The 25,988-nt window shown below is 40.9% G+C and overlaps 1 protein-coding gene across 4 annotated transcripts in view; it reads left to right on the top strand.

Moving 5' to 3' along the window:
* Positions 1-25,988, top strand: part of Rtn3 (reticulon 3) — a 55,846-nt gene that overhangs the window by 27,028 nt on the left and 2,830 nt on the right. For all 4 annotated transcript variants that reach the window (XM_021642284.2, XM_060385843.1, XM_060385861.1 and 1 more), the window contains 5 exons: positions 18,537-18,744; positions 21,423-21,561; positions 21,877-21,946; positions 22,920-22,966; positions 24,803-24,861. In XM_021642284.2, the coding sequence (XP_021497959.1) occupies positions 18,537-18,744; positions 21,423-21,561; positions 21,877-21,946; positions 22,920-22,966; positions 24,803-24,861 (523 nt within the window). The remainder of the gene's footprint in view (positions 1-18,536; positions 18,745-21,422; positions 21,562-21,876; positions 21,947-22,919; positions 22,967-24,802; positions 24,862-25,988) is intronic.

Raw genomic sequence — 25,988 nt, 5'->3', positions numbered from 1 at the left:
TGGCTACTATATTTAAGAATATCACCGCAGTCTTATTTATTGTTTTGTGATTTTGTTGTTTGTTTTGATACAGGGTTACCCAAGATGGCTTAGAACTTACTATGTAGCTCAGACTGCTGAACTCACAGTCCACCTGCTTCAGCCTCTCAAGCCTTGGGATTACAGGCCCAGTCTGTGTTTATATTTATTTCAAAGTTCAATTTTTTAAATATCCATGATAGTTAACATTGATGGACACTTAGATTTTTTTTTTAATAGGGGACTTGGACATTTTAATTAGTTATCAAAGATAAAAGAATTCCTGCAGGGAAACTTAGTAAATGTAACTTTTAATTAATTTACTGTATTCCACAGAGGGTTTATGCTCTGAAAGTAGGTGACCATTATTATAGTGCTCTTTGGAATAATACTTAAGAGAAACTCATTCATTCTTATACTTAGGACCTACTGAATAGTCTTCAGACAGCAGAATGTTTTGTTTTGAGGTAGAGTTTCTCTGTGTAGTTCTGACTGTTCTGGAACTTACTCTATAGACCAGGCTATCCTCAAACTCACAGAGATCCACCTGCTTCAGCCTCTTCCTCCCAAATGCTAGGATTAAAGGCATGCACCACTCCCTAACCCAACATCACTTCCACCCCCTGTTTTGACAACAGAACATTTGACAACAGAACATTTGACAATACCAGAAGTCCTTCTTGCCTGTGATTTATTTGACTCTTGTTTATTTGAAATGATTCCTTTCCTAGAAGCTGACTTTGCAGAGTGTATAAGTTACCTTTTATTGCTATGAAGAGACACTGTGACCAAGGCAACATACAAAAGAAAGCAGTTAAGAAGGGCTTGCTTGGGGGAGGGGGAGACCCTTGGGACGTAAAGTAAATAAACTTAAATAAAAAATTTTTTTTAAAAAATATAAGAGCTTGCTTAGCACTTGGAATGCAGAGAAAGATAGATCTTTGAGCTCAAGGCCAGCCTGGTCTACAGAGGGAGTTCTAGGACAGCCAGGTCTATGCAGAGAAACCCAGCCTCAAAAAAAAAAAACAAAAACCAAAAAAAAGGAAAAAAAAAAAAAGTAAAGGGGTGCTTGTTTATTGTTTCACAGAGTATGAATCATGACTCTCGTGGTGGGAAACAGCAGCAGGCAGAGAGGCACCGCTCTGGAGCAGTACTGAGAGCTTGCACAATCAGGAACCAGAAAACCAACTGGGATGGCATGCATGGGGTCTTGAAACTTCAAAGCCTACCCCCAGTGATATACCTCCTCCAACAATACCTGTTAGTCCTTACCTAAACAGTTCTACCAACTAGGAACCAAGTATTTAAATATATTTTCCTATGAGGAGCATTCTCATTCAAACTGCCACAGAAAGTTTAAGTAAGGGTAAAGGATAGTTAAAGCTCTACACACAGCCAACCTTGGAGTAGATTACTGTTCCATTGATACATCAGTATCTTCTACATTTTTTTCCTGGGTTGCAGTGGCTTTCATAGGTAGTTACTTTTGAGAGATGAGGCATTTTGAAATTAAGCCATAAAGCCTCCTGTCTAATTCTGGCATTTTTCAGCCTTTAATATGACCTTAGACAACAAGCCTAACTGGTTCATCATCTCTCTTTGGTAATAGGATGATGGTAGTTATTTTGCTATGTTTTATAGTGTTATAATAAGTAAAGAGCTTTGTAAATAGTAATTATTAGTAATTCCCAGCTGAACTATTTCATCTAGAATGGGAGATTAAAAGAGCTGTGTAAGCTGAGGATATTTCTTATTGACCAAAATATGTTATTGGTAAATATTTTTAGATGGTAGTTAAGCCAGATTGACATAGTTAGAAGCTTAAAGGTTATTCCTTACAAATTTCTAAATTAAAAACCTTAGCAGTTATTTTATGACCAAATCTTTAAAGATGTAAACAATTTTGATAAAATGCATCAACTTCTTGTTTTCATATATTGTGTACATGACATCCCCACACACATATACATAATTAGAAATAAAATCTTTAAAAAATTAAAATAAAGTCATGGATCTAGAGAGATGGCTCAGTGGTAAGAGCACTTGATTCTTCTTCCAGAGGTCCTAAGCCCAATTTCCAACAACCATATGGTGGCTCACAAATATCTGTAAAGGAATCTAATGCCCTTTTCTGGTGTGCATGAAGACAGAACACTCAAACATAAATTACATGAATAAGTAAATCCTTAAAAAATAATAAATCTGGGTATGGTGGTGCACACCTTTAATTCTAGCAAGAGGCAGAGGGAGGCAGATTACTGTGAGTTTAGAGCCAGCCTGGTCTACAAAGAGAGTCCAGGACAGCCAGGACTACACAAAGAAACCCTGTCTCTAAATAAATAAAATAAATAAAGTCACATTGGTTTTGTTGTTCTGTTTTTTATATATAATCAGGTAGGCCTGTTGGACTCAGCCACCTTGCGCGTGACTATACTTTAAAAGAAAAAGCTGTGAAGGCAGTGTGGAACATACTTAAAAACAGCCAGATTCTGAAAGAGTTAACGCTTATAAGAAAGCATAAAATATATTTGAACAATTAAATTCAATCTATTTTTATTACTTTTAACCAGAAAAATAGGCTGAAGTTGGGACCTTACTAATTGAGAAGAGTGAGAGAAGATAATTTAAGTCCTTCTCAATAACTAGAAATTAAAATCTTTCTGTGACATAATCTCTATGTAAGCTTCTGTCTGATCCTTGACCCACGTGCACATGAGAGAATCCAGACAATCCAGCTAAAGACGAAAGAACTGAGCCATGACTTGATCTCCTGCACCAGCAACAAGAGTTTGCAGGTTGGATTTAATGAAATGTAATGGCTTGCTTAGAGCAATCCCCCAAATTAATACTCTTTAAGAGCTCAATGGCTATAAGCACTTGCTGCTACTGCAGAGGGCTCAGGTTCAGTTTCTGGCCTCCTTAGGCATCTTCACTCACTTGGTGCACATATAGACAAACAGCACATGCATATAAATATGAAATAAAATACAATAAATTTATTTGTGTGTGTGAGAGTGTTGAGTCAGAGTCTCTATATGTAGCCCTGGATGTTCTGGAGCTCTCTTTGTCCTCAAATTCACAGAAATTCACCTGCCTCTGCCTTGCAAATGCTAGGATTCAAGGAGTAACCAGCCAATTTTTTTTAATACATACGCTACAGAGGAGTGTAACAGAATAAGTACATCAAGCTGTAAAACACGTTAGTCATGGTGTCTAGAATGGAAATCCAAACTAATTTTTTAAGACCAGAAAAATAAATTCTAGAGAAAAAAGATCTCTATAAACTAAGTTCATATGTTAGGATTAAGTCAAGGTCAGCCACTATAGACTGAGACCCTGAAGAGGGAGGGGAGGGAGAAAAAGAGTAGGAGGAAGAGAGAGAAGTTTTTATAGCCATTCAACAAAGTGAAAGAAAATGTTTGTATTGAATGACAATAAAGGGAATCTCAGTCTAAAAATAGAAACAGAAATAGCCTAGAGAAAACCCTGGAATCATGTAACATTTGGAATTTGAAACTCACTAAGTGGCCATAATAGCAAAACGGAGATGAAAGAGGAAGGAATCTGAATTTGATGATAAACAGTGAATTACACAACCTGAAGAACAAGGCTGTGGAATAATCAAAAGATTGTGCAGTAGGAGTTCCACAGCAGACCAGAGAAAAGCTTTTTGAAGACAAAATGATCATAGGCTTCCTACTCTATGAAATTAATTGGCTAAAATAGCTTGGCAGCCAGTCACCTACTAGAATATGTCCAAAGTAACCTTGAAATGGTGTCAGAGATCTGGAGACCACTCCCAGGCTGAGTATTGGTTAGGACTCAGTGGGTTCAAAAACTGGTAACACTACAGTTCACAGTTGATTGCAGAAGAAGATACCATAGGCAAGCTTTCAGCTGTCAACACATTCATGCAAGGAAGTATCAGATTCTTCCACAACTACGATGACAAAGCACAGAGTAGTTGCCATCCAAAAATTCTTAAGTCTTTGATATCCAGGATGACAAGCAGTGCTTTGTGACTACTACATGACTACTACTTATGCCCTTCCGGCATCTTCCAGGAAGACAAAATAGGCATTTCTCATGAATCATATTACTGGGCTATACTTATCTGATCATTACGAAAGGCTTATGAGCTCTGAGGTCTCAGGCATATAAGATGAAAAAATTTCACCAGATAAAATAACCCAAGGGAAATATTTTATTCTTTTCTCGCGCCTCTACCTCTCAAGTGCTGGGATGTACCACCATGCTCACCTTTAACCTTTGTCTATATTAAATAATGGAAGATAAAAATAAAATCAAGGGGTTGGAGAAGTGGCTTAGCAGTTCAAGAGCCCTGGTGGTTCTTGCAGAGGAAGAGTGCTCTCTTCTGGATTCTGTGGGCACTGCACATATGTGATACACATGCATACATAGGCAAATACTCTTGCACATAAAATTAAATCTGTAGTATATAATAAAGGTATTTCTTAGATGTGAAATTAAAAGAGTATATTGTAGGTGGCCTGGACTATAAAGAATGCTAAAGGAAGTTTTTCAGATTAAAGAAAAATGACATCAGTCCCATCAAAGCAGCAAAGGCAAGAGGATGTAAAATTTGAGGTCAAGCCTGGCGGTGGTGAAGCACACCTTTAATCTCAGCATTTGGGAAGCAGAGGCAGGCAGATCACCGAGTTTGAGGTCAGCCTGGTCTACAGAGTGACTTCCAGGACAGGGAGGATTACAAAGGAAGAAAACAAGTTGGGTACAGTGGCACGTGCTTATAATCTCATCACTTGGGGAGGCAGAGGCAGGTAGATCTCTGTGAGATGGAGGCCAGCATGGTCTACAAAGTGAGTCCAAGACAACCAAGGCTACACAGAGAAACCCTGTCAACAAAAAACAAAAGAATTTGAGTCAAGACTGCCAGGCTGGCAAGTAGCTCAGTAGGTACAAAGGCACTTGCTGCTGCCAGCCCTGACAACTTAAGTTCACTTCTCCTAGAACCCACATGGTAGGAGGAGAGAACCAATTTCCACAAGTTGTCTTCTGACTTTTATACATGACAGTAAGCTCAATTTCGGCCTGACCTACACACTGAAAAAACAAAACAAAACAGTGGACTAGAGAGATGGCTCATAAACTAAGAGCACTTGCTACTCTTACAGAGGACCCAGGTTTGGTTCCCAGTACTATGTCAGGCAGATATCAGCCTGTAAATTCAACTCTGGCCTCCACAGGTAACCTGAGGTAACACATAGAAAATACACTAACTCATAAAAAGAGTGAAGGGCATAAAGGAATCCATCCTACAGAACCTATAAAACAACCCCTAGAACTGATAAATTTAATGAAGTTACAGGAGACATACTGATTAATGTTCAAAACATAGAGCATATGTCTAATGTACATGAGGCCCTGGGTTTGAGACTCAGAACTACAATAAAATGAAGTACTCAAGGGTTGGAAAGATGAGTCAGCAATCACCTATGATTGCAGCTCCAGGAGGTCCAGTGCTCTTTTCTACTTTTTATGGAGAAATGCACTCACATGCATGAACACACACATAATTTAAGAAATAAAATACCAGAAACTCAATTTATTGTTGTACATTAATAGTAAATGAAAAAACTATGAAGGAGGTGGGGAGTTGCAAGTCAGGTAAGGTGGTACATGCATGAAGTGCTGCACTTGAGAAACTAAGAGAGGAAGATCTTGAGCTTGAGAGTAGCCTGGGCTACAGAGACCATGCCCCCTTTCCTCCCCCAGTGTATAATGCAATTCCATTTAAAATCACTCTTAACAAAAAGGAAGACTCCGTTCAGTGGCTTAAAGAACTTGTTGCAGAAAACCAAGGTTTTATTCTCAGCACCCTAACAAATATATTTTAAGACATGCTGGAAACTACTGATTATTGCAGAGGAAAACAAAGGAAGAGATAAGAGGAAAAACGTTCTGTCTGGATTTGGAAGACTACCATGTTACTGCTGTCCAGACTGTGGGTTCTATGTAGTCAGTGTATTAGGATTTTTCTGCCACAGAAAATTGACCGTCCAAATAGAATTCTTTTGTGGAAACACAAGGAATGTGGCAAACCCAAAGTAGTCTTGTTAACAAGCAAAATTAAGAGACTTGAAGTATTTGCTTCAGGATATTATGAAGCCCTACTAATAAAGATAGCAGTGATGTCAAAAGTCAAGTAGACCAGAGAAGCAAAACACAGGGCGTACCACAGCTCAGTGATTTAAACACTATATTTATTATCCTGTGGACCAGAGATGCGTGTATAGATCAGCTGATCTCCTGCACAGGGTTGATGAAGGAAGGTCTGATTCTAAAATTGTCATGTGTGATCCAGAGTTGTAACCTCATCTGAATCTAAGAACCCTGGTGTCAACTTCCCTTGTTGCTGACAGAATGTAGACCATGAAGGTTGTGGGATTAGTTTTCCATATAACTGTTTCGATTATCTATTATTATTTATACCAATAAAGACGGGAAGCATAAACTGAGGTTAAAAAAAAACCTGCTAGCTCAGTGAGATAACCTTATTTTCTGAACTATATACAATATCTGTTTACAAGCCTGATTCTACAACTAAACTACTAGCTCTTTAGGAATCTCTGTGTGCTTTTATCTAGCTAGTCTGCCTCTCTTGAGCTCCTCCAAACCCAAGAGGGCTCTGTAGCTCTTAGCTTGATTTCCAAGAATTCCATTTTTCCTGTGCCATGTCAACTGTTTCTTTCCTGCAAGCCCAAAGAGAGGATCTTTGCCTCTTAGCCATAGCTCTTTCCATACAAACTCTTCTAAAACAAAAAGAAAGAGCCTATCAAAGGTCCAATTGTTTATAAAAGAAGACTCTAGCTCCTCCCCTACACCTTTGGCAGGCTGGGAACCATGTCACCATTGGTGGGGGGCCTCCAAGCCAAGTTAGTAGGGGCCCGAACCATTTCACCTTTATGGTGGGGTAGCTCAAAACCACCCAGCTGACTTTGCCTCTGCTCATAAAGCAAAGACCACAAGACCTCAAGCAACTTACCTTCAAGTAGGAAGGAACTTTTTTATTTTTTTTAAATATTTATTTCTTTATTATGTATACAATGTTGTGTCTGCATGTACACCATGCCAGAAGAGGGCACCAGATCTCATTATAGATGGTTATAATCCACCATGTGGTTGCTGGGAATTGAACTTAGGACCTCTGGAGGAGCAGTCAGTGCTCTTAACCTCTGAGCCATCTCTCCAGCCCAGGAAGGAACTTTTCAGTCTTCAGAAGACTCTATGGAGGTTTTAGAGGCACACCCAAATTGCATCTCTCCAGGACACACCTACCTGCATTTGATATTAATTTAGACTTTTATATTTTGCTAACAATTAGGTTTTCTACATACAATAATAAAAAATCCTGCAACACGCCCACTTTGTTTGTTTTGGTAAGCAGCAGTGGCAGATGGCAGGAGAGGTGGCTTAGTGGTTAAGGGCACGCACTGCTCTTGTAAAGACCCAAGTTCAGTCCCAGCGCCCACATTGGGTGACACACAACCACCTGTAACCCTGGCTCCACCAGTCACTTAGACGCTGTTGCACATACCCACACAGACACACAAATACACATAATTAAAAAATTTTAAATCTTTTAAGAAAGATACAGAGCTGGGTGTGGTGGCTCACACCTTTAATCCCAGGGCTTCGGAGGCAGAAGCAGAACTCACAGTTCTCTGTGAGTTTGAGACCAGCCTGGTCTACAGAGTGAATTCCAGGACAGACTTGGCAACACAGAGAAATACTGACTTGAAAGAAAAACAAAATGTAGAAAAGCAGGGCATGATATCTCACATCTGTGATCCTAGCACTTACAAGTTACAGGCAGGAGGAATTGAGTGAGCTTAAGTCCAGGCTGGGCAAAAGAGTATGACCCTGTCTCAAAAACAATCATTCAAACAAAAAGTAGTGTGGGTGTGTAACTTGGTGATAGACCATTTGCTTAGCACTTATGAGGCCTTGGGTTTCCATCCCCAGTGCTGCCTGAGGGAAGGCCAGAGATTGGGAATAAAATTTAGGTGGTGATTCTGTGGTTGGTTAGTCTGCTGTGTTCTTGGAGTAAAATGGAGGGGAGTATCTATTCATTACCCAGATACCCACAGTCTTAGTTGAGGTTACTGTTGCTGTGACAGAACACCATGACCAGAGCAACTTGGCAGGGAAAGGGTTTGTTTGGCTTACACTTCCAAATCACTGTTCATCACTGAAGGAAGTCCGGACAGGAACTCAAATAGGGTGGAAACCTAGAACTGCTTACTGGCTTGATCCCCACAGCTTTCTCAGCCTACTCTCTTATAGAACCCAGGACCACCTGTCATAATGGGCTGGGCCCGCTCCATCAGTCACTAACTAAGAAAATGCCCTATAGGCTACCCAACATCCCTGTCTTTAGGCATTTTCTCATTTTAGGCTCCCTTCTTTCTCTTGACTCTAGCTTGTGTCAGGTTGACATAAAACTAGCCAGAACACCCACTGTTTCCCTAGGAGAGTTACTTGATAGAGCTGCTAGGAAAATTAAGACCTCAAAGTCAGGGCTGTGTATTACCTAATATGTGGTTTTGCTTTCAATTTTTGTGTCAGATAAGGACTGTGTCACATTTTTAATAATTGTGAAGTCTAAAACCATGTGATTTCCTGCGTCAGCTAACAGAAAGACAGACAAACTGACTGATTTAAAGTTGATGGAGGCTCGTTGAAGTGGCCCACACTGGCAGAGGATGGAAGTGAGTAAAGGCAAGAGGACTGTACATTTGAGGCAGTTCAGTTGCTAAGAGTATTTGCCTAGCGTACAGGAACCCCTGGGTTTAAACCCTGGCACTGAATAAGCAGGACATGGTGGCGCATTCCATAATCTCAGCACTTGGGAGGTGGAGGCTGGAGGATCAGAAATTCAAGGTTCTTCTGATAGTTTTGAGTTTGTGAGGCCAGTCTCAATCAACTTTAAATTGTAGTCAGTTTCTAGTCAGCTTTATGAGAACCTTTCTGAAATTTTTGCATGTTTGTCAGATTTTTCAGCAGTTTACTAGTGTTTGAGTTTAGTGTGCTCCAGTGGCTCTGGTCTATAGACTCTTTTCTTGTGTTTGAGATAGTCTCACTCTGTATCCCACGTTGGCCTTAAATTCATAGTCACCCTTCTGTCTCAGCCTCCCAAGGGATTGCAGGTAAAATTAATTGTTTTCAGGGATGGGATTTCAGGTGTAATCCACCACACCTATCTTCTATACTATTTCTTAATTTGCAAGTTACACCCAGATTTAATCATAAACTTGGTGGCCAGCCTGTGCTACAAATGGAAAACCCTACCAATGTAGCCAGCCCACCTGACTTTTCCACACCTAAATTTTCTTAGACGTATTAAATATTAGGAAATTAAAACAAATAAAAAGACCTCTGCAAATAAAAGAAATAGAATGTTGTATAGATCCTGAATTGTTCTTTAAAAATGAAGTTCAAGTTGATTGGAGTTTTGTCAGTTTCACTCCTCTTTCAGAGTAAGTAAGATGCTTGGATTAGCCTGATGCGTTGGCACACGCCTGTATTACCAGCAGTCAGCATGGCAGAAGCAGGAGGATCCTCTGAGTTTGAGGCCAGCCTGGTCTACGAAGTCCCAGACAGCCAAGGCTACACAGAGAAACCCTATCTCAAAAAAAACCAAACAAACAAAAAAGAATGCTTGGGAGAAACCCAGAGTGGTGGTACATGCCTTCATACCCCACACTAAGGAGGCAGATGCAGTCAATTCTTTGAGAACCAGGACAGCCAAGGGTATACAGAGAAAACCTGCTTGGGTTAAATTCTGTTGACCCTTGAGGATTTCTGAGCTTAAATCAGAACGAACTCTTTGCTTAAATTTGGTAGTAACAACAAACAGATGAGAAAGTCAGCAAGGGTCACTGCTGCTTCCGGTTGAATTTGCAGGCTGATGGCGTCTTCCTTCTCTGGGGAATGTCGTTAGGCATGGCAACTCCATCTTCTAACGTATCGTGGTTACTGCAGCTGACATCCTTAAATCTCGCTAGCAAGAGGTAGAAAACGCTTGTTTTCAATAATAAGAATAATGTGGAGGCCCCGGCCAAGGCCTGGGCTTCTGAAGTTGGCCCCTAGAGCCACTGCGCTAAGATCTGGCTTGCTCGCGCGGCTTCTTTAGGCCGCTGCACTAACGGCCTTAGCGGAGCTCTCCAGAGCCGCCAGATGCAGTTGCTGGTGCCTAGACACCATGCGATGGGGGACTGCTGCAGGATGCAGTGCTTCGGCCTGCTCCAAAAGGAAGAGGACCTGATGCAGACCGGAGGTGGGGGTGCAGGATCCAAGTGTTTTAGAGCATGCCCAAAAGGTGAGCGGTTAACTGCGCATCTACTCTAAGTGATAGCCTGAGAGAGCCCGGAAGCAGTCACGTGACACCTGCTAAGGAAGAAGTAGTTGGCTTGTGAGAGAGACGTTATGAGTCAATTGCTGCAAAACAGATCTTGGTCAGAAAATACATAGTTAACAAAAGAAGGGAAGTTAAAATTGGAAGAAGCGGAGTGAAGAGAGCTGGCAGAGCGATTAAGAGCACTGACTCATCCAGAGGACCTGGGTTCAGTTTCCACTACCAACCTGGGCAGTTCACAAATGTGTATAACTCCATGGTCTGACACCCACACTGAGACATACATGCAGGCAAAATACTAATGAACATAAAATAAAAATAAGTAAATTAGGAACAAAATTTTTTTTAAATTAGAAGAAGCAGCTTTGTACATCGCCCAGTGTGAAGCAGCCAGGGCAGTGAAGCAGAGAAAGCACTTTGGGCAGGAAAGGTACAGTTGTGCCATGATGTGCTCCTAGCAGTAAGACTGAAACGTAAGGACCAGAAGATAGTTTGGATCTTGTTTAAAAAATAGGAAGGGGCAGTGTGAATCTTGCCAGATCCACAGTATTGATACCAAGTAAGTACCAAAAGCAGCCGTGACTTAATGAACAGAACTAAGTCAGCTAATAACATGATGGCCCATCCTTAGGTGGGACCAGAAGATGGAGAAGGGATGAACAGGATGCTTCTCATGAGGCAGCACTTAATTGCAGCACTGAGTTCAGGTAGGCTCTGATGATCCCTGTAGGCAATCGAGGGAAGGGCTGAGATCTGTGACAGTGGTAACTGAGTATTGCAAGCTTTTGAGTCCTGTCTTAGAAATATCAGGTTCTAGCATCAAATAGTGAAAAACCAGTCAACGGATTGGGCAGAATGAAATTTTTTGACCTAGTGTTTAAAAATGGACGAGAATGCATTAGTGATAAATGCTGACCCTTTTAAGGGGGAATAGGTAGCAAATTGCAAATGTTTTACTAGGAGGGAGTGAGAGTGATGGAACAGAGCTGAATGGCTTTAGAATAAATGCAGTTTCAATATCTGTCTTCTGCTTTTCAAGACCAGTTAAATTCTAATATGTTATCCATTAAATTTATTTTAACTTTTTAAAGCATTCTTACCCTTGTCAGTTTTTGCATTTTAAATCTTGGCTAATTTTAGTTTGACTGCCTGACCAAACTGAAAATCTTAAAAGTGTTTTTTAATTCTCAGCAGATATGAAGAGGGCTGAAAGAGGATGGTCAGATTTGTCTGGAATTCGGTTATTCCATTTTCCAGCATTATTTATTTTGATGGCTTCTTTGAGTTGTGTTGTCTGATATAAGCACAGTTAACTTGAGAAGATCCTAAGAAATGCTGGGTATGGTTCTTCCCACACCCATCCCAGACACATATCCTAGTGTGATATTACACATTCTGAACAGAGACTATAAAAAAAGCTTCTATATGTTACAGTGATAGTAATTAAAAATATACATTTAGATGTTTAACTTCCTTTAATATATCACTATATTGACTTTATATTGGTTTCTTGAGGGTTTTTTTTCTATTACTTTTAAAATTCTGTATTTCCAGTAAATGATCTTAGAAAGGTTTTACACAGAACATGTAAATGTGAATGATTGAAGAAATGGTAGTACAGGTATTTAAAAGTAAATTAAGTCCTTTTTGGTATGAAAGACGCTGTTGGTTTTACTCTTTGCTTTAAGTGGCATGGAACTAGTATATCAGTACATATAATTTGTGGCAGGCAGCTCTTCTTTTCCCTAACTTTATGAAACAACACACAAGGTCAAGTAATGCCATTGAGATGGCTCACCAAATAAAGGCACCTGCTGCCAAACCTAATCTGAGTTTATGCCCAGAACCCACACTGTTAAAGAACAGCATGGTTGTAGTGTCAGGGTCGAGATCCAAACAGTCACAGATACCATAGTGTGAAAGACAGGTCCTCTGGGCCAGGAGCCAGGAGGTGACAGACTGCCTAACCCCCAGGTGCAGCAGGGTGAAGCGTTTTTTTTTTTTTTAATAGTTTATTTTTATTTTATGTGCATTGGTGGTTTGTCTGAGTGTTTGTGTGAGAGCATCAGATCTTGGAGTTACAGACAGTTGTGAGCTACCATGTGGGTGCTGGGAATTGAACTCAGGTCCCCTGGAAGAGCAGTCAGTTCTCTTAACTGCTGAGCCATCTCTCCAGCCCCAGGAAAAAATCTTAGTTTTTTCATGATCTTCACAAAGCTTAACTGAAACATTAACATTTAGCATAAACACATTGTTACCATTGTTCTGCCTGCATGCACACCTGAACACCAGAAGGGCACCATATCTCATTATAGATGGTTGTGAGCCACCATGTGGTTGCTGGGAATTGAACTCAGGACCTCTGGAAGAGCAAGCAGTGCTCTTAACCTCTGAGCCATCTCTCCAGCCCCCATTGTTACCATTTTTAACATCATTTTGTCAGCCAGTTTCAGAAAGCCTCATTTTTCAAGTCAAGTCCGCCTGGTTTTCAGGAGTTATTTGTGGTCTGTTGGTTTGAAAAACCAGTCTGCACAATAGGAACATAAATCTCATTTTACTTGAGAAATGCAAATACCAAGACTTTGGAAACAAGTCTAGAAGCTGAACAATAGGGAGAATGGAGACCCTGTTATTATTTAAACCATATTAAAATCAGTAGTGAAGGCAGAAATAAAGGAATCGGCATCTAGCAAATAGCAACCCCTGAAAATGTTTGATCTCACACATGCACACACACACTCAACACACATGCGCACACTTGTGCTCACGTTAAATAAACAAATATAAAATAAAAATTGAGGGCTACAAAAGACTCTCTGATTGCTCCCTTGACTTTGCTGAGGGTGGAGTGTGGATTTCTATGAGCACATTTAAGTGAGCTTTTCTTAGGGTGTTTTTCTTTTTTGTGTTGCAGCAGCAACAGGGCAGTTCAGATAGAAAGAGGAACTTAAGACTCCTACTGTTCTGAAGTAGCATGCACAACCTTTTCAGTACTTGAATTACAAGGAGATCTAGGTTTCGTCATTGTTTTCATCTCCTAGAGATAAATATGATACTTTAACATGAATATACATTAAGTCATATCAATATAAATGAAGCTGCAGCTTTTGGTAATCATGTAGAATGGTTGTTGTCTGGCCACATTTCCTGTGCTAATGTTTTTTTGTTTTTGTTTTTGTTTTTTTGAAATTGTATATTGCACATGAGATAAATGCTTTTGTTTCAAATCAAGCTACTGTAGTGGTTCCTCTTAGCTGTTCTTTTTATGTTTATGAGTGTCTGCTGTGTGTGTACAGAAGAAGGTGTCAGATCCTCTGTCTGCTGTAGGTGCTGAGAATTGAACTCTGGTCCCTCAGAAGAATAGCAGCCACTCTTAAGCACTATGCCATCTCTCCAGCCTACTTAGCTTTTTGTTTATTGTTGTAAAAAAATAATAATTCTAGAGGGCATTTCTAACTCAGCTGGCTCCCAAATAATTGAGATAGAGACCTGTTGATTTATTTAACAAACTTAAGCACAATAACTGGGCAGGTACAATTTATGCTAATCCTTAAAGATAGTCTGGCTATTTCCCAGCTACAAGCCCCAAGATACTTGCCAATATCCATACTGTCTGAGTTGAATCTACTCCATCAGACCAGTTATTTCTCTCCATTTTCCTCTTCCTTCTCCTTCTCTTCTGCCTAGTTACATGCTGTCCATCCTTTTTTATTAACCAACCAGAGATAATTGGGGAGCAGAGTTTACACAACATTGTTCAGAGTATGTGACAATTCCCTTGTCCAGACTACAGCTAGATCCTGGGACCCAAAATTTAGCATCTAAATACACAGCACCAGACCAACCCCAAACATTTTATAATAAATTTTCTGAAGGAATAGTAAGTGCTTAAGGTTTTAATTAAATAAGCCCATTTTTACATTTAAGCATTTTTTAAAAGTAGTATGGGCACTGCAGGGTTCTCTGAAGAAACAGAACTTTGAAAAAATATGCATGTGTACATATACATGTTTATATACATATATACAGAATGTTTATATATATTTGTAAACATGTATATATAGAATGGTTTACCTGCTTTGGTCCAACTAGTATAACAGTAGCTGTCTACCAACATTATGTCCAAGAATTCAGTAGTTGTTTAGTCCATGAGGCTGGATGTCTCAGCCAGTCTTCGGTATAGGTCAGAATCTCAAAGAAGTAAGCTCTTTTGCCAGTGAAGGAATGGATTTACGATCAAGAGTAATAGCAAGAAGGCAAAGAGAGCAAGCTTCCTTCTTCTGAGTCCTTTACATAGGCTACCAGCAGAAGGTGTGGCCCAGAATAAAGGTGTGTCTTTCCTACCTCAAAAGATCTGGAATTCAGGAGGCAGGGGCAGGTCAATCTTTGTAAGTTCTATGAAATGTAACAAATAAGTAGGGACTGAGAAACAAGCGGGAGAACCTGGAGGCCAGGTCCAATGGTTGAATAGACACCTCAGCAGCTGCTTGTCCTGGGTCTGAATGCTAACAACTTCCAGAGGACAGGGGTTCGATTCCCAGCACCCCATGGTGGCTAACAATTATCTGTGACTATAGTTCCATGAGATCCAATGTCCTCTTCTGCCCTCCATGTATGCCCTGCACACATAGAATGTACAGAAAACTGATTGCACATGAAATAATAAAGTCTTTAAATATATTTGTTTTGTTTTGAATTTTGAGACAAGGTTTCCTGGAACTCACTCTGTAGAGCAGACTGGCCACTAACTCAGAGATCCACTTGTCTCTGCTTCCCAAGTGCTGGGATTAATGACTTATGCCACCATGCCTGGCTCTAAATACAATTTTTCTTATATAAATTTAGTTAAAAGCTCCTTTTTGCTCCCCCAATCTTAATTTTATATTCTGTTAACAACAATGCAAAAAAGAAAAAAAAGTTTGTATTGCTTAGTAACAAACTTTTGCTCATCAGTTTTCCATTGTAATTGTGTGCTGAGACTGGAAGTGAAATGAGCAGTAATAGCTAACATTAGGCACTAGCTCCTGACTCAGCAGTGCTCTGGCGCCTCCACGTTCATCCACGCAACCCTGCACATCCCTACAAGGGAGTTACACGAGTTCTGCACCATTCCAAATCGCCCAGCTGGTCAGTGGCAAAGGTTGCAAACCTGTGTACTTCACAGTGTGTACATTAGCAGCTAAAAGAAAGGGCAGATGATGAATTCCATTGTGACATTTCACACATGTATGCAGTGTATTTTGCAGATTCATACCCCATCAGTTCCTCTTGTCTCCCTTTGTATACCTTTAAAAAGATATCCCTTGTGACACAGGTTTTGTATTCACAACTATTCAAGAAGCTGGGTCAGCAGGATGGTCAGAAGCCCAAGTCCAACCTCAAAATTAAGGTGTGAAAAAAGTGCTAAGGGGAGATATAGCTCAGTTGATAGAGTGCCTGCCTAGCACCCAAGAAGCCCTTGGTTCAGTCCTTAGCACCACATATTCCAGGCAATTGCTGTACACATCTAATCCCCCTGGTTCAGAAAGTGGAGATAACCTGGAACTCCTGACCCTCCTGCCTCCACCCCTTAGAGTCTTGGATTACATGTATATACCAGAATACCTAGCTAATTTGCTGTTTTAAAAGCTGTACTGGCAGTAGGAACAAATGAATCTACTCCCCCCCCAAAAAAAAACAATTATGGAACCAAAACTACTGTAGTAATAAAAAATAAAAATAAATCAAGCAAAAAACAAACAAAAACTACTGTAGCTCCTTACTAGGTTCCTGGTCGTAAAATGAACATCCACTCTATTAGCTTCACATATTAAACTTTGACAGCTCCCGTTTCTTACTTTTTTTTTTCCTTATAATTCTTCTTCCTAACTCTGCTAATGAATAAGAGAAGTAAAAGTTTTCAAAGGCCTTGCCAGTCCCCTTTCTTTGATGTTCTGTACTGAGAATGCTTAGTTTCCACATGGTGAATTTCCATGTGAGGGGCAGTATCAGGAAATGAATGGAAGTTGTAGTCACACTGGCTCTGGGTCATGAGTTGGGCCCGTCACAGATCTGAAGAGCTGTTAGAAGTAAATAAGGTGGTGGTGCTCTGAGGAGAAATAAAGCTGTGAGGTCATACAAAGCGACAGGATACAGTATGTAGGATAGGAAGTAACTGTAGGCCAAGGCGTGAATGAAGCAAAGAAACAAACTATGAGGTTTGCTGTGTAGAGCAGTCTATTAATGCCCTTTATCTGCCCTTCCTTCTTTCCAACAATAAATCCTCTTTTGGTCTAGACCCTAATTCCACTGATAATTTTAAGGCTGAGCCCAGGGCCTTTCTGTACTGTTGTGTAGTTTATATTATGCCTCTAGGGGGCAATAGTCACCTGTGTAAATATTATAGGTCTAACTACCTTGTATGACAATTTTTCAACAGATGGTAAAGTCTGTGAGGACACAGTGGCCATTTCCAATGTGTGCAAGTGTAGAAATCTATTTATTTTCTTTCTTTGTAAAGGCTTTTAGACGTTTTATTTATGTGAATGTTTTGCCTGCATGTATGTATGTGTATTATGTGCGTGCCTGGTGCCCATGGAAGCCAGAAGGGGGCATCAGATTCCTTAGAACTGGAGTTAGAGACAATTGTGAGCCACCCTGTGGATGCTGGGAACTGAACTCAGGTCTTCCTGAAGACCTAGCAGCCAGGGCTCTTAACTGCTGGTTCATCTCTCCAGCCTCCTGTTGATGTTTTACACTGGTACTTTTTAAGAATATAGATCAGGGGCTGGAGAATGACACAGCCATTAAAGGCTAGGCTCATAACCAAAAATATAATAATATAGATCAGTTATTCTGTAGAATCTATATAGCTATAGATTTATTTTTGTGGAAGCAAGAGTTTCTCTGTGTAGCCTTGGCTGTCCTGGACTCACTTTGTAAACCAGGCTGGCCTTGAACTCACAGAGATCCACCTGCCTCTGGCTCTCAGAGTCCTGAGATTACAGGTGTGCACCACCACGCCCACCTTGTAGAATATTTCTCAAGTTGAGTTTTTAGTTATCTTCTCTTTTTAAAAAAGTTATGTATTTGGGCTAGAATTTCATAGAAACAGTATTGTGTCTTTCTTGAATGTGTCATATCCAGGATCACATATCAGTTTGTTGTGTTGTAATGTGGAGCCTCTCTGTGTTCTGTATTGAAACTACACTTACAGACATGAACTTTGAAATGTATGTGCCTAAACTCTGACTGTAGGAATCGTCCTCCTGACCTCTCAGGTAGGTCTCCTGTTCAGTTTTCTCGTATAGTCTCAGTTCAGTCGTGTGCACCTGAGTGGCACCCTGGTTTTCTATGATTTGTGGAACTCACTTTCCTATCAGAAATCATGAAACTTCTACTTCCTAGTAGAGTTTTGTTGCATTAGGTCATAATGCACTCTGTCTGCATTAGCCTTGAAACAGCTTTAGGGGGGAAGGAGAGAAAGAAAGGAAATTACCAAGACTCAGACTCCTTTTTTCTGTGTAGCCTTGCCTATCCTGGACTCCTTTTGTAGACCAGGCTGGCCTCAGATTCACATTGATCTGCCCTGCCTCTGTCTCTCAGAGTGCTGGGACTATAAGTATGTGCCAAAAATTCAGACTCTTTATCTGTCCAACTTTAGAGGCCTTGTCCTTTTATTGTTTGTTTTGTTTTGTTTTGTTTTGTTGCTTTGTTGTTTGTTTCTTCAAGAGAGGGTTTCTCTGTGTGTATCCTTGGCCGTCCTGGACTAATTTTGTAGACCAAATTGGCCTCAAACTCACAGAGATCCGCCTGCCTCTCCCTCCCAGAGTGCTGGAATTATAGGAATGCACCACCACGCCCGACTGGCCATGTCCAATTTTGTAAAGCCAGGCTGGGCAATTTAGCAAGACCCTGTCTCAAGAATAAAAACAGTATGGTCAAGTGTGTATCACAGGCCTGCAATCCCAGCTCTTAAGAGATCAGGAGCTCAGGGTTGCACTACAGAAAATAGCCCAAAATAGCAAAACCAAAAATAAAGAGGAGACCAGGATACTAGGGAGATAGATAGCTCAGTCAGTAAAGTGCAGCACAGGCAGGGTGGTTCTGGATTCTCTAACTTCTATTTCCTCTCTCTTGGCAGTGCGTGATCTGATTTTCTGGAGAGATGTGAAGAAGACTGGGTTTGTCTTTGGCACCACGCTGGTCATGCTACTCTCTCTAGCAGCTTTCAGTGTTATCAGTGTGGTCTCTTACCTCATTCTGGCACTTCTCTCTGTCACCATCAGCTTCAGAGTCTACAAGTCTGTCATTCAAGCTGTGCAGAAGTCTGAAGAAGGCCATCCATTCAAGTAAGTTTGCTGAAATTGCTCAGGTCTGAAGTTCTAACGTGCCTTTTACAGCTGATTAATGGCAGAAACATGTCCTAAATACCTTGCAATCACCCTAACAAGTGATCAAGTTAGTATCAGAGAGCTTTTTGGGGGGGTTGAGGGGACAGGGGTTGGTTTTTTGAAACAGGGTTTCTGTGTATAGCCTTGGCTGTATTGAAACTCATGCTGTAGACCAGGCTGGCCTCGAACTCGGAGATCTGCCTGCCTCTGCCTCCTGGAGTGCTGGAAATAAAGGTGTGAGCCACCACCTGACTGAGAATGTTTAACTAATTAGAGGCTCACACTTAAGGCTAAAGATCCCTGCAAATTGTGAACAGGGCATGGAATAGCTTGCCCAAGGCAGCCTGCAGTCAGCCAGAAACAGCTTTGCGTTTCTAGTTCTGGAACCAGTTTACTCTGTGTTTTTTCTGAATTTTTTTTTCTTATTTACTTTAGCTCTAGCGTAGTTTCCCTGGGTCTGGGGAAATTAGTTTTAGCCTTTTAAAGTATTGTTTATGGGGCTGGAGAGATGGTTCAGCAGTTGAAAGCACTGACTGCTCTTCCAGAGATACGGAGTTCGGTTCTCAGCAACTGTACTGTGGCTCACAACCATTCATAGTGGAATCTGATGCCCTCTTTTGTCATGCAGGCACACAGGCAAATAGAGCACTCATCTACATAAATAAATGTAAAAATATATTGTTTATATATGTGGATGTTTTCCCTACGTGTGTGTCTGTGCAACATATGTGTGTTTTGTCCTTGCAGGCCAAAAGAGGGCACCTGATCCCCTGGAACTAGAGTTACAGGTTGTGAGCTGCCCTGTGAGTGCTGGGAATTGAACACAGGTCTTCTGGAAAAGCAACCAGTTCTCTTAGCCACTGAGCCATCTTTCTAGCCCTATCTAGAGACAGATTTCAATGCCTTTCTGGTTGTGCTGTTTAACAAATGGTTAAACTTTAACAAATGGTTCCTCATGTTTGTGCTGTTGAAAATCTTTGCCCATAAAAATTTGTATTTGAGCTTTAGAAGCCTAAAAACCCTTTAGGTTTAGAAACTTTAAAAACCCTTTGTTTAATAAAAAGAGCCCCTGCTGTGACCTCCCTAGAATAGCTACTGGCTCCCTGATGGGACTTGTGTTTTCTGTTGATAGAAATAGAAAAAGTAACTTCAATTCCCAGCAACCACATGGTGGCTCACAACCATCTGTAATGAGGTCTGGTGCCCTCTTTTGGCCTGCAGGCACACATGCAGACAGAACATTGTATATATAATAAGTAAATAAATCTTAAAACATTTTTTTTTAAATAACTTAAGTCATATGTGTCCTTAAAGTTCTATTGTAAATTAATTTTAGTGAACTAGTAGCTGTTGATTGAATGAATGAATATGTTTTTACAAGCTCAGATGTCTTATTTTTTTTTCCTCAGATGTCTTAAGGAGTCTTTCTTTGTGTCATTTCTATGATGTTATAAAATGTTGTTACCAAATTATATTAATTGCAACATCTAGGTTTTGTTTGTTTGGTTGGTTGGTTTATTTTGTTTTTGGGGGGACAAGGTCTCCCTGTGTTGCCGTGGCTGGGCTGGAACTCACTGTGTAGACCCAGCTGCCCTGAAGCTTACAGAGATCTGTCTGCCTCTACCTTCACACCTGGACACATGCAGTGTTTAAAACTTTTGTTTGAAGGTACGTTCTTCATAGACAGGCGGAGGAAGGCCTGCCTCTCCTCTCCTGCTCGCCTTCAGGGCGACAAGTAGCGCACTCAGTAGTAGTGAATGAGCAGGGCCACGTCCCAGCACAGCGCGGCCAGCGCGGCGACACACAGCTCTGACCGCGGCACCTGAGGGGCCATGCAGCACATCTCCTTTAAGTTCAGGCAGCTTAGCTACAGAGTAAGTTCTAGGTAATCAGGGCTGTGTAGTTGAGACTCTTTCTCTGCCTGTACCCCCCTCCCGTTTTCGTTTTTTGTTGTTGTTTTCTTTACTCTCAACCTCAGAGAACAGAAAACTGTGTGTCTAGTTTCCAACCCTAGCGTGTTATGATCTCTACTCTCCTCATATTTCCTTTTCTAACCTCCCTTTTTTTTTTTTTTTTTTTAATTGGGGATTGAACCCAGGACCTTATACATACAAGGCAAGTGCTCTGCCACTGAGCTATAGTCCTAGCTTTTCTTTTTTCTTTTCGTTTTTGTTTTGGTGGTTGTTGTTTGAAACAAGGTCTCTATGTAGCTTTGTGTTTTCTGGAACTTACTGAGACAGGGTCTGAGGCAGCAAGATGCTCAGCATGTGGAGGTGTTTACCTCTAAGTTTGACCATTTGGGTTCAATCCTGCCACAAGCTGTCCTCCGATCTCTATATGTGCACACACTGTTTTAGTCAATGTCCTGTTGCTGTGAATAGACAACATGACCATGCAATTCCTGTGAAGGAGAACATTTATTTGGGACTGGATTGCAATTCAGAGATTTAGTCCATTATTATGCAGCATGCAGGTGGACATGGTATTGAAGAGATAGCTGAGAGTTCTCCATCTGGATCAGCTGTGTCCCCTACAGATTTCTAGAATGACAGTTTCACACTAAAACACCACTGTGCTGTTGAAGATTTTTCCCCTTGTGTGTCATGTGTGTGACTGTTTTTTTTCTTTCTTGGAAGGGCTTACCTGGATGTGGACATTACACTGTCCTCAGAAGCGTTCCACAATTACATGAATGCTGCCATGGTGCATGTCAACAGAGCCCTCAAACTCATTATTCGCCTCTTTCTGGTAGAAGACCTGGTTGACTCTTTGAAGGTTAGTTGCTGGGCTATGAATCAGAGGTAAAATGGGGCATATAGGATTTTATCGGTCAAGAGAAAGTCTGTAACAGAGAGATAGGTATCAGCAGAAAAAGCTACCACCTCCCTCTGGAGAGCAACGTTGGACCAGCAGTCACAGCTTAGCACCTGTACTTACTAATTTCTTTTCGAACCCAAGACAGTGAATTTTCTGACTGTAAATGCAAGTGGGGGATCTGTGTCATGCAGCATTGCATTGATGCAGGCCTAGTTAGCTTGAACTCTGTGTTATCTTTATTCTTATTTAACCCTCTGACATTGGCCTTCACAGCTGGCTGTCTTCATGTGGCTGATGACCTACGTTGGTGCTGTTTTTAATGGAATCACCCTTTTGATTCTTGGTAAGGTGACAAGGAAAGTTTGTCTATGCACTTCATTTCTTGAAATAGTCTCTAAGACTAAGTGTAAATTCTGAGCCAGATGGTACAGACCTATAATCACAGCTGTTCAAGAAGCTCAGGCAGGGGGATCAAACCTGCAAGGCCAGCCTGAACAACATAATTAAGACCCTGTCTCAAAAATTAAAAAAAAAAAAGAAAGAAAAAGAAAGAAAGAAAAAGCTGGGGAGGTCAGACAGGATGGTGCATACCTATAATCCCAGCACTAGATAGATGGAATCAGGAGGATCAGGAATTCAGCATCATGTTAAGCTTCATAATGAGTTCATTTAGGACATATGAGACCCTCAAAACAACACAAAAACAAAGCAAAACAAAAAAAAAAAACAACCTTATCCCAGGGTTAGAGTGCTTGCCTAAAGAGCACACACACATAGCATGACCAGTTATTCCACGTGGCCGACCTGTGCTATCTACAGAGAGTATGCTGTGTGTTGACATAACCTTCGCTTCTGGCTGGCAGAATGGTCTCACGAGGAAGTCTCAAAGCACCTGTGAATAAAGAAGCATGTAGCTCTGGTTTAAATGTGGGGACCTTGCTTTTAGACACCACTGTGTAGTTTAGAAGTTGATATCTGTTGCACAAAGAAAGCAACCTATTTGGGGTTTTTAACACTACCCTGATCTGCTGTCTCCTTGCTATCCTCAGTTGGGAGAGCCCTTGTTGGCTAGCAATTTTAAGCAAATCAGTGAGTTCTAGGTTCAGTGAGAGACTGAACTGTCTCAAAAAAAATAGAGGGCTAGGCATGTAGCTTAGTTGGTAAAGTACTTGCCTAATATGCACAAGGCCCTGGGTTATGAGCCCTGGCACCACATAATCAGTCTCTTTCTGATTGTTTACTCTACTTCATGAAGAAATGTCTGCTGCCTGAGTCTCTCACATTTGCACTTGCCGTGTTTTGATTCTGTCTTACAGCCGAGCTGCTGGTTTTCAGCGTCCCAATTGTCTATGAGAAGTATAAGGTAAGCATTTGTCTGGAAGAAGATATGCTGGGTAGTGGTGACTGGCTTCAATGCATTTTAAGGAAAGTAAGAAACAGATAGCAAGAGAAGACTGGAGGCGTAGGGTAGATGTTCTGTGTCATGGTGATAAAGTATCCATTCCAAAAAAGAAAGGTAAGAAGATGCTTTCCAGTAAAAGCTGAGCTTCTAAAAACTACACTGCACTTGCAAGGAAATGTTAGTGTCACCAGAGGCCTGCATTGTGAGCTGAGTAGATTAGCTATCCATCAGAAGACCTTTTGGGAGAGCCAGGGAGATGGCTCAGTTGACATGTTTGTCACACAAGCATGAGGATCCAAGTTCGTATCTCAAACACCCACATAAGAATGCCTGGTGTTACAATGTACACCTGCAAACCTAGCCCTGGGAGGATTGCCCTGTGGCCCTGTGGCTTGTTGGCCAGCCATTCTAACCAAAGCAGTGAGTTCGAAGTTCAGTGAAAGACTGTACTATCTCAAAAATAGAGGCCTGGGAACACAACTTTGTGGTGCATGCCTGTAATCCCAGCACTCAGGGAGGCAGAAGCAGGCTTTGTCTGCAAAGCAAGCCCAGGACAGCCAAGGCTACACAGAGAAACTCTGTCTCAAAACAAAACAAAAAAATAGAGGGCTGGGGATGTAGGTTAGTTGGTACGATACTTGCCTCATATGCACAGAGCCCTGGGTTTTGAGCCCTAGCGCCACATAAAGTGTACATATAGCGCACACTCAAAGTCCTAGTATGTCAGGTGAGCCAGCAGGATCAGAAGTTCAGGTTCGTCCTCGTCTGCAGAGTAAGGTGGAGGCCAGCGTAGGCTACATGAGACCCTGTCTTTAAATTAATTAATTAGTTAATTAATAACAAGACATAGAGGGCCTGGAGAGATGGCTCAGTGGTTAAGAACACTGTCTGTTCTTCCAAAGGATCAAGGTTCAACTCCCAGCACCTACCTGGCAGCTTAAAACTGTCTGTAACTCCAGTTCCAGATGGTTTTACATCCTCGCACTAATGCACATAAAATGAAATTAAATAAATTACTTTAAAAATAAAATAATAAGGCATAGAGCAATTTAAGAGAAACTTTATATCAAAATTTTGCCTCAGGGCTGGAGAGCTGGCTCAGAGGTTAAGAACACTGGCTGTTCTTCCAAAGGTCCAGAGTTCAATTCCCAGCAACTACATGGTAGTTCACAACCATCTATATGAGATTTGGTGCCCTCTTCTGGTGCACAGGCATACATGCAGGCAGAACATGTATAAATAATAAATACTGCAAAAATAAGAAAGAAATAAATAAATAGAACCTTTAAAAAACTTTTTTGCCTGCACAGATACATGCACACTCATACAAGTATGCACACACATACAATACAAGCAAAAAGTATGTTTGGCTTTTTAGTATGAAAGGAGTTAATCATGCCCATGAGCCATAACCTATCACAACTGTAGAATATAGATTACGTGTGCAGCTTCTGGTACCCAGAAGATGTACTTCAGCATTGCTGAAGAAAACAGCACACAGTCCTACTTCTACTGCTACCGATTTTTATCTAAAGTGTTGTTTAAATTGAAATCTAAAAACATGGACTTGTAACTCCTTGAAAAACTGGACATGATTTTTATTTTCCAGAATAGTGAACAGTGAATAGGATTTTTTTTAATATTTACACTCAGTAGGAGAACGATGCCTTTTCCAGGGAGGTTAGGATATTACCAGAGTACATTGTGTGAAAAGTTTTGAAATTTATCAAAAGGCCCTCAAGAAAATTCTCAGCCCTTTGTCGCCCAGCTAAGTCTTCCTTCCTTCCTTTCTTAAAGACGCAGATTGACCACTATGTTGGGATTGCCCGGGATCAGACCAAGTCGATTGTTGAAAAGTAAGTATACTCAGGGACCGTGTTCACTATTTCCCATGCGCACTCCTTCGCCATGATTTTTAGTCTCTTATGTAAAATGCTACTGTCAAAAGTGAAGAAAACCTTAAATAGGTGCCAGGCACAGCGACACACCCCTGTAATCACAGCACTCAGGGAGACAGAGGCAGATGGATCTCTGTGAGTTCGAAGCCAGCCTGGTCTACAAAACAAGTTCAGGACAGCGAGGCGACACAGAAACACTCTGTCTCAAAAAAGCTAAAAAACAAAACAAAACAAACAAACAAGCAAAAATTTAATAGTTTTGTTTTACTAATGTTAAGAAGCATCTTTGGGTTTTGTGGTGGTGCTTAGAGACAGGGTCTTGCTGTGTAGCTCACGCTGACCTTAAACTTAATATTCTGTATACTCCAGCTCTGGAGAAAGAAATGATCAACAGAAATACTTTGGCTGTCAAATTGTTATTTAACCCTATTTTATTTCCATATGCATCCAAGTTAACGCAGTGTTTCCTGTCTTTTTTTTATAAGTAAATAAATGTAAAACTTAGCTGGGCATGGTGAGGCATGCCTATGATCCCAGCACTCTGGGAGGCAGAAACAGGTGGATCTCTTTGAGTTCCAGGCCAGCCTGGTCTACACAGAGAAACCTTGTCTCAAAGGGGAAGGGAGAGGCGGAAAACAAAACAAAACAAAAATAATGTAAAACTTAGATCCTGGCGTTGTGGTGAACACTTTGTAATCCCAGTACTTGGGAGTCAGAAGCAGGTTTGCTGTGCAGTGAGAGCCTGTCTGAAAAAAACAAACAAAAGTCCCTGTTCCTTTCTTTCTTTCTTTCTTTCTTTCTTTCTTTCTTTCTTTCTTTCTTTCTTTCAAGATTTATTATGTATATAGTATTTTTCCTGCATGTACACCTGCACACCAGAAGAGGGCACCAGATCTTATTATAGATGGTTGTGAGCCACCATGTGGTTGCTGGGAATTGAACTCGGGACCTTTGGAAGAACAGCCAGTGCTCTTAACCTCAGAGTCATGTCTCCAGCTCTCCCCACCCCCAACAAACACCCCATTTTCCTTTTTAAAGTACTATAAAATATCATGAAATCTTTATTTGATCCTGTGAATCAAGGA

This window comes from Meriones unguiculatus, chromosome 1 (genome assembly GCF_030254825.1).
Source record: "Meriones unguiculatus strain TT.TT164.6M chromosome 1, Bangor_MerUng_6.1, whole genome shotgun sequence".
Classification (NCBI taxonomy): Eukaryota; Metazoa; Chordata; class Mammalia; order Rodentia; family Muridae; genus Meriones; species Meriones unguiculatus.
Note: the sequence above shows the minus strand (reverse complement) of the source record. Positions and strands in the feature narration are given on the sequence as shown.